The following is a 9,867-nucleotide window of genomic DNA, read 5'->3' on the forward strand; positions in this document are numbered from 1 at the left end:
AGCTTTGTACCGAGATAGACAGAAGAACAGCTTTATTTAACTAAAATTTACTTTCTTCCTTAAAGTTTTTAGATTTCGGAGCAAAAAAACTAAACTATGGAGCACATACTAGTAAGACTAATGCTGGATGAAAATTTTCTCCAAACTGAAAAAAAAATCGATCTGCTGTTTTTGTTTCCTAACTCACACTGGCTGCTTTATTAATTTTAAGAATAGTCAGACTATCAAGAACGGATGGATGTGTGTCTTTTCCGAACATTCATTTTTAAAGATTAGAGAGTTATTAGCCATTATTTCCTCATCATAGCTAAATGGGGATTAGAAGAGACGTATCCACGTTCGTTTTCATCATACATCAATATGGTAACTTGAAGTAGTCCAATTCTCATAAAAGTTATGAATTGGACAAACTTAAGTAGGTACCTTTAAGTTTCACTTTGAAAATAATTAAAAGGTCTTCATATCTAAAGGTAATAATAATAATATCTAATATGCTAACCTCATATTAATAATGAAAAGGGAACTATAAAATGCGCGAAAATCTAATGTAAAAGACATCATTTTTCAGAATAATTTTCGGGTAAACTATCTATGACTAACAAATGTGGATTTACAAGCAAATTTGGTTAATTATTTTCTAAATGGTTGCAACTTTAAACTCGTCGTAACATCTTTATCGACAATTAAGCATTTCTTTTGCCATCTCAAAAAAAAGCTTGAAGATCAAATCCAAAATATATGATATAATTTTAGAAGACAAGCATTACAAAACGTATTTAAGAACAATTTCGAATTTTGTAGAATAGTTATTTGTAAACACATTGAGCTCTGAAAATATAAAATACCTAACAACATTAAACCAACAAAATTGCTTGATTTTCAACTTTTTCTCTAGAAAATCAAATTCAAATTCTTAAAAAAGCAACGTTTATAAACATCATTCAAACATTATAAAGAACATTTCTGCAACGAAGTTACAATATGAAAATTATATTTCCTTTATTTTTGTTTCGGGTGATAACATGAACAAATAGCACTAGAGTTACGAGCACAGATTTTATTAATTAATGTACACGTCGTTTTTACAAGGAAACAATTGAGCAAAAATGTATATCAACAAGTAACCATGAAAGTGATAAAACAATAACAATAAAAAGCAGATCCCTAACAAGACAATAGAATAGAACTTAAGACAAAAACCAGAAATCTTTGTACTTTCGGCCACCTAAATCAAATCCTCCTGTAGTATCTTCACTATTTTGGCTGAGTTCATTATTATGAAAAGAAGTAAAATACGAAACTGGTTCAATGTTCGAATCGCCTTTTTCAGAAATTTTGCTTAATAAATAAAACATTGGCTTGGATAACACACTATCTCCATTCACTTCAGAATTTTCTACATTGGATTTCGACGGATGCATGGCGTAGTAATCATTATGATTATCTAGATATTTTTTAGTAGTGTCAAAGAGATTGCCTGTTAAGAAATGATTGCTAGTGAAATAAGGAAATGTGTCATGATTCATCAAATCATCGCCAAATTGGCTTAAAAATTTCCATGCCAAATTGTCTTGATTATTCTTGAAAAATTGGTTGGTGTACTGAAACGTATTGGTATGAGTTTTATGATTTTCATCTGCATGAGCATGTGGTAATGGTTTGTATAATATTGTTGGATTCTTCGGGAATGACGGAGTTTCAAAAACCTTGTTGTTGATACTGTTGTGATCAAAATCAAAGCCCGTAGTTGGTTTAAAATTATTCTTATTTGGTTTTCTTGTCTCAAAGTCGTGTAAACCTTTTATTTCGATATCCGCACATGCTCTAAATGTTTCTTGAGGTCCACATCCTAGGCCAGCAGTTCCGTCTTCACATAAACCCCAGTTATTTCCTGAAAACAATAAATACACTTAAATTTTTAGGAAAACTTTAGTTTTTCATTACATCTGTATCTCCTTTAGAAAAATATAACATTACATTTAAAATGAATAAACTGTCGCCCTAGCTGAACTAAAACATCATTAAAGACATTTTACCAGACTTAATCAAAAATTGTTGTATTAACCTAATTTTTAATATTTTCTAATCTCAACTGGTGCTAGTTATAAATAACAAAAGGAAGGTATGAAGAAAATCAGTACAGTTAGTATAATAGGTATGCAAAGAAAAGTTTAATAAAATGTATCTATAATTTGAAAATAAGCATACGGCTTAAAACTATTTCTTGTATAATCATTATATCATACAAAAGGAGTAGGTTAAATACCTAGAACAAAGCCTGTAAATAAAGATGTATTGGAACTGAAAAATATTTTAAAATAACTTATATAATACTATATACTTATGTATTAAGAAATTATATTAAAAATTTCTCTGTAGAAATAAAATAAAGATAAAACCAAAATTTCAACTTTGCCGTATGCTTAAGTATTATACAATAGCTTTTATAGCTTAAGTATTATAGAATCCTGGTTCGCAGGCATGGTGCATTCTACACTTAGAAAAAAATTCTGGGAAAATTACAGTACTGTAGAGTAATGATATTTCTGGGGGGGGGGGAATAAAACTAATCCTGGTTAATAAATATAAAATATATGGTATCCATTCACTTGGAAGTTTTTCTGTTCATATGGTAACATTTACCAGAAATTCTCTTTTTAATTAAGAAAAATAGTTTTCTTTTCATGTTCTCAGGTATCATTATGAAATTACCAAATTTTATCACATATATTAAATCTATATTTTATTTTTATTTTTACTAAAATCATTACCACAGCACTTCGATAAAATTTATCGAGCTTTTTTAGTGTTCTCATAGAGCCAGAGGTACGGCAAATTTCTACCATCTTCTATAAAGAATTAAGAAAGGCATTTTTTTTCGCTTGCCTCTCTCAGCATAGAAACCTACGTGTAATCCAAGACACTCATAGCTATATCAAATATGAATTTTAAAATCCAGTTAAGTTGTAAATACATGACAATTAATTATTCATCAACATACAATTATTTAGAAATTGCTTATCACCTTGCTAAACGCACTTAATCTTAATTGCTTGAGAAATATTTCGCACTCTCATGCACATAGCATCTTTCCCGTTCTCATACGTATAAAGGGATACATGTTCCCATGTATCCCGTTCCCATCTGCGCAAGAGCAGTAGAGGATCGAGATAGTTCTATGATAACAGTGTAGCGCAGAACTGACGTGCATAAGTGTGTGTGACGCTAGAGAGTGCGAGGTCTCTCAATAAATTATTCGAACGTTTTTTAAATATTTTAGTTTATAAATTTAAATTTAATTATATTTAATGAAACTTATTATTATGATTCCGAACATTTGGCATGGCAAAAATTGCAGTTATTTATGTCCAAATAACTTAAGAGAATCTATATATATATATATATTTCTCTTACACGCCGACAAAAAAAAGCCTCATTACTAGAAAATCGACCAATGATTGTCGCTAAAAATGTCGCATGCCAAATCTAGCTGAGATGGCTCAACATATAGCGCTTTTAAAAAAGGGAAACTGAAATAACCAGAGAGAGCATAAGCTAGGCAGAAGTGAGTAGTCTTTGTCGATAGATCTCTATTTTAGTATTTTGTCGAAAGCGCTTTTTTTCACGAATTTATATATTACGAATTTATTTGACGATTTTTGATTTATATCACGAATTTATTTGTTTTACTAGAATTTATTTGTTTATGCAGGTTTTTCCATTGCAATTCACTTATTTCAATTTTTAATAGACTTAATTATAGCCAAAATTTTAACCTTTTTAAAGAGATATCAGTTTTAGAAATTGTAGGCCTTAGTTTTATACTATAGCACATTTCTAATAGGTTTAACGAATTACATGTCATTTATTTGAATTCAAATTTATTTTAATGACTTAGTATTTACTAAAAAGAGATCATTTTTTTAAAAAAAAAAAGTTGTTATATGGATTTGAGTGACTGTTTTGAATTCTTAGAATTTTGTGCATTTGCAATGTTTTTAAGTTAGTAGCGAGCGAAACGAGCTTGGTTTGCGAAGCAAACCATATAAGATTGCGTTGCAATTTTCGGGGGCTGGCGAGCGTTAGCGAGCAGGGGGCGCAGCTCACTAGTAGTTAATTTTTTTTCATTTAAATTAAATAATTTGGTGATGGTTTAAAGGACTATCTAAAATATGAAAACATAAAACAACACTTTATCCCTTTGCCGCAGATGGGACACCGGTGTCTCTTTTACATATATTTGTTTTTCTGACGCTCTAATTACAAATAAAAATATTTTTTAGTATTTTATCTTTCAAATATAGAAAACTGTCTAATAGTTACTAAAAAAATTTTTAGATTATCGGAATTATGTTTTTTCTAAAATATAAAATCCAAAAAATGTCTTTTCAAACTTTTTTCAAATTAATATTTAAAAATTTATCATTAATTGATTTTGTAAATTGAAGAAATTTTAATGATTTTTAACTGTGTCTCATAGATCTAAATACCTGCAAATAAGTGCAAATCGGAAAAATTTTTGTTCGGAAGTGAGTCATATTTGGAAAATTTTACTTTAAACGCCACAAAGGACACCAGTATACGATAGTGAATTCCAAAACCAAAAATTATTAAAACACTGAATATAATGTATTTTACTTAATTTGATCTAAAATAATGAAAAAAAAGTATAGTTTTATGGGAGGTTTTCTTTAAAATTTATTCTACTAACCTGCAACGTATGTCCACTGAAAAACGCATTGTGAACAAGTCAATCCTTTCGGCAATTGCAACCGCACAGTTACATTGCCATGTCCTTTATCAGAAATGTAAACTCGAGATCCATTTCCATTTGCTTGCTTCAAAATATATTTATCCAAGCACCCCTGAGTAGCTTCTTTTTTAGAGTTATTGTTAGGGCAAACTTTGAACTCAAAATAGCCTTTGTGATTTGCAGTCACATGCACTAATGCTTCAATGGTCTAAAATTATAAATATTCAATATAAGCAAATAGCAAAAGTCAACACAAGATATTTACATAAAAATATTTACTTAATTATTAAAAAAAATTTAAATAATTATTAATAAATGAGTTACAATAAACAATATTTTGAAGTGCAAACACTCTTTTTAAACCTCTTATTATAACTAAGTAATTTATACCCTATCAATATCAGCAGTATTCATTACCACCGAGGTAGTCCTTTGCTTCTCTTAAAATTCAAATTCCAAATGATCACCCATGTTACAGTACAATATCCTGCAAACTGAACTTAATATATTGAGAAACAAAATTATTAATTTTCTATGGATGGTAACTCTTTGTAGCCCTACTTTTGGATTAGGGAAAATATTGCGAATTGTACATTTAATCAGAATAAATCATAAATGTAATTTTAACATTTTCATACAAGACTTACGTACCTATTTTTGCACTAGTGAAAATTAGCTAAAAGGAGGTTATAATTTAATTATTTAATCATATTATAACTAAAGATATAAAGATTATAATTTTACTAGCATATTTTTATGTTTAAATCAGATAAATACCCAAATATTTGCATGAGTGGAAATTTAAACTAAATATATTCACATAAATTATGAAACTAATAGCTTTTCAGCGATACAATTCATTCATTCAAAATTTATGTAATCTGAACTAATTTTTTATTTATATATAATTCATCTTTTATTTTATTTAATTTAAAAATAAATTCACTAATTGCAACTTTTTATTTGCCTATTAATTAAAAACATAATATAATATGCTTTAATTTTAATAATTTCAAGTTGAAACTTGGTCACAAAGATAACAAATACGCAATTCTTTTTTCTTCCTTATTAAAAGTAATAATAAGATAAGTTAGAATTTCATATTTTACCTGTCCTGATGTATAAGTCTGGCTAATGATGCCGCTCCCATACTTTCCTCCTGCTTCGTTTTCACGCGGTTGTTTTGTATTGTACGGATCTCCGCACAAACCACATTTCCCTTCATTTTGTTGCCACTGCACCTAAATATTTTAAAAATGAAAAACTTTTGACAAATATGTTGAAAAATAAATATTATTATTTAACATTGCATAAATTCGTTATGAAACTTCTCGGAACAAAATGTAAAATCTCTCATTGACAAGCTGAGAATAAAAGTAAGGTTAAAACTACAAAAAGGTGCTAAAACTTACTGTGCTTCTAGCTCTATAGGAACACCAAAAAGTTCGGTAATTTTTACCGAAAGTAAACTAATGTGGTAAATGTGGGTATGCGTAATGGAAATAAATGGGGTTAAATTTGATAGTAAAAGAGGTAGTAAATGTGGCAAAATTTTTATCATGATACTTTCTTTAGAGCATGGCTTAAAAGCCATTTATTCAGTTTTATTTCCTTTCCAGTTTTGTACTTTTACTAAATATGTAAATATGTGGTAAAACTAACTATAGTTTTGAAAATCAAAGATTCCAGTGAACCATTACCATTTGAACGAAAAATTATCAAATAAATAGTTTAAATATCAAGCATTTTAGTTTTATTATCAGAGTTAAAAAAAAATTTTGACAAGAAATATCACTTCTATACAAGAGCGTTAATTTTTCCAGAATTTTTACAGCCGTGCACTCTTATTTAAATATACTGTTTTAATTATATGATAAAAACTACATTGTATACTTACATAGACTAAAAGAACTCATAAAATTTACTTTGCAATTTTATACGTTTGCTAAATGAGTGGTAATAAGAACTATAATTTTGAAAACCAAACTTTCCGCCTAACTATGACCATATGAACAGAAAAATAATCAAATGAATAGTTTAAATACCGCATATTTTATAACCGTCGTTGAACAGCCGGCCCAATTTTGAGTTTACAACTACTGATGTTCAACTCCGTAACCTTGGGATTTTGAACCTAATCCAGAAGTCAAGGGAGCTCCTAGATTAAGTATTGGGAAAAATTTCCATACGTGGAGGAATTTTTGGTGGAACTAATCTGCATTTGCGTTACTTGGAGAGGAAAACCATGAAAACCCCCACAATTCGCCTGACTGTAAGCGGACTCTATCCCATGACTCGTCTACCACCGAGAATATTTTATGTCAGCTCTGTGGTCGGTGCGAGTCGGTTGCGTAATTCGTATCAACCAATCTTTACTGAGATTTGAACCCGGTTCGCCTAGTTGGAAGGCACGTGCTCGATTCCCTGAGCCACCAAGGTTCATTCACGAATATTGGAACTAATACCAATTCTTGTTCTCGTGATAGTTAATCCCCACGTGATTCTCTCAACTAAAAACATTTACGCAATGTTTCGCCGCACGCACCATTGAAAGGTAAAAATGAAATATTAAAACGTTTTTTTTTTAAAAATTAAATCATCCAAAAACTATGCTCTGATTTGTTCTCCAGTTCAATTAATCAAATTCTTTTATGTTTGTCTTTACTTGTACAATAACAGTATGATAATATATATATATATTGAAGTTCGTGAATAAAAACTATTTTTGAAGAGGTTTGCGAATAATCTGTAACCATCAGAACTTCAACAAAAAATTACAATTAAAAATTTAATAATTAAAGGCCTAGAACTTATTTTCGAATTTTATTTACATTATAACACCTGAGTGTAGTGTTAGTGTTTTAAATGTTAGTGTTACGGTAAGTGTTTTAAATTAAAAGCAAGTACTCATTTCTGCTGATTACTTTGCCGCACTTAATACGCAGCGATGTGGTGAATCTTTGTAAATAGTAATTTTTTTAATAAACCAAAAAGAAATGAAAAATGCTCTGCGAGACCTCATACAGATCATTAGAGGTATGTGGTCTAGGTAATTATGCAAATCTGTTTTCTTATAAGTTTCTTGAAATTTTCAAAGCTAACAGATAAAAATGATGAATTTTAAGTTTAACAGTGATTTCATTGTCAATCTTTAAAAACAAAAAGTGACGTTAGTTTAATAATATAATTTAAAGAATAATTTGAAGTCAATTACATTTTTTACTCATTATTTTCATTTTGGGTTATTATTATCCAAATAATATCTTTGCATTGCAGATTTTATTTTTATGTATGTAAATGCAATGCCAAACTTCATTCCCATTTCTTTTTCACTAAATTCTTCATTTATAACAAATTGAAATTAATAAATTAAGTTTTAAATTATTATGCTTCGAGATTATTAAATTTCTTACGTTATAAAGTTACATTTATTTTAGCAGTTAAAAATAATTGCACTAGTGAAAATTTTTGGGTTCACAATAAACTGAATAAAGCAAATATAACTTATAAAACAAATTTTAAAAAAATAAGGAAATGTTAATTTTATTTTCTAAATAATGTTTGACTATAATAACAAACAATTATTTGACTTCAATATTTGAATGGGCATCACTACAACATGTTTGAAGCATGGCAGGCAAGGCATTACAGGAGAGCACCATACTCAGATTTATCAGAGTAGATATACATGAAGATCCGGCTCATGCGCATACGGAGTAAAGTGGCCATCAGCAGATACGTCACCTGAACTGATTGTTGGAGGCAGCGTACCACTGGTAGCGTATGCTGCCTCCCGCCAATCGCCATTTCATCATTTCATTCTATCTCAAAATGTGTTAGCAGATTTAATCAACATGGATGACGTACTAAATGAATTCTCAAAGAAATATCTAAACATATAAGACAGTACTGTTTATAAATACTGCAAAAATGCAGCAACAAACCAACCCTAAATAGAGAGAGAAAACTTTTCTTCTCATGTTCAGCCCTAATAGTGGTTGGGGGGACAGGTGGGTGTAAACCCATACCAGGAACTGCGTCCCTAAATGTTATATTTTCCTCTTTACACTGGGACCGTACCAATTCTTGGGGGAGTAGTTTACAGTATGTCTATGGAAGCTAGCCTTCTTTTCCTATGTATATTCTTTACTTTATCTTCCTCTTTTTTGTTTCGTTAATTTACTTGACCAAAGTAATTCTGTGTTCGTCGTAAGAAAAACATTGGAGTGGAAAAGAAAAACGCAGACGTTTTTTTCTAATGCTGATACATTACATGAAAAAAGAGTAACTAGCAATTATTGAAGCTACAAAATTGTCATAAAGATGGACATACACAAATATTAATTTAATAATATCACTTACATAAAAACCTCCACAGTAGAGACCATCATCATCATAATTTTTCTCTGTTGGGAATCCTAATCTCCACATACTAGAACGAGAAGGCGGTGACATTAAACGAGCATGACACCATACTGTCATTATCAAGTGAGACAGTATAGAAACTACAAGCCAAACATCAATCAAAACCATTGTTTTCTTTAATTTTGATTTTGAAGAAAAAACAAATACCTGCAAAAAACAAAAAATAGTGTTGTTATACTGTATTGAGTTTTAAAATAAGAACTAGGTAATACATTTTTGAAATCAACAGCACTTAAACGATAAGAATAAAAATAGCTCCGTCATGTCGCCTTTTACCTACGATTCATGAGGTTATATTTCTAACGATGTTTTAAGGTGGTAAGAATAAACCTTTTTATGTCAATCCAATGATTAACTTACAACATTCAGGCAATAAAGCCCCAAAGCCAAAATTCTAGCTGCTTCTTAATTTATGCAAATAGTTTTCTATATTGAATTTTTTCTACTTTTTTCAATTTGAATCGACTATTAGAATCATGAGTTCACAAGACTTAAAGTAAACATAAGCTTAAGTTTTCCTAATATATCATAATTCCGTAAATGTTATGAACTATTTAAAAGCATTTTATACACAAATAAGACATATTACTTAGTTCAAAACTTCAAAGAGGGACCCAATACTTGTATTGCTTATAGTGCTTGAATCTTTAAATCGAAAATCTGAATTTCTATATATGTATATATATATA

At 29.5% G+C, this 9,867-nt stretch overlaps 1 protein-coding gene across 2 annotated transcripts in view; it reads right to left on the reverse strand.

The window, feature by feature from the left end:
* Nucleotides 1-1,041: 1,041 nt before the first annotated feature.
* LOC107437378 (uncharacterized) overlaps nt 1,042-9,867 on the reverse strand; it is a 24,807-nt gene continuing 15,981 nt past the window's right edge. For both annotated transcript variants that reach the window (XM_071179314.1, XM_021148935.2), the window contains exons 2-5: nt 9,116-9,325; nt 5,863-5,994; nt 4,712-4,961; nt 1,042-1,891 (exon numbers count right to left, since the gene is read on the reverse strand). In XM_071179314.1, coding sequence (XP_071035415.1) covers nt 1,188-1,891; nt 4,712-4,961; nt 5,863-5,994; nt 9,116-9,286 — 1,257 coding nt within the window. In that variant the 5' untranslated portion in view covers nt 9,287-9,325 and the 3' untranslated portion in view covers nt 1,042-1,187. The remainder of the gene's footprint in view (nt 1,892-4,711; nt 4,962-5,862; nt 5,995-9,115; nt 9,326-9,867) is intronic.

This window comes from Parasteatoda tepidariorum, chromosome 3 (assembly GCF_043381705.1).
Source record: "Parasteatoda tepidariorum isolate YZ-2023 chromosome 3, CAS_Ptep_4.0, whole genome shotgun sequence".
In the NCBI taxonomy this organism is placed as follows: Eukaryota; Metazoa; Arthropoda; class Arachnida; order Araneae; family Theridiidae; genus Parasteatoda; species Parasteatoda tepidariorum.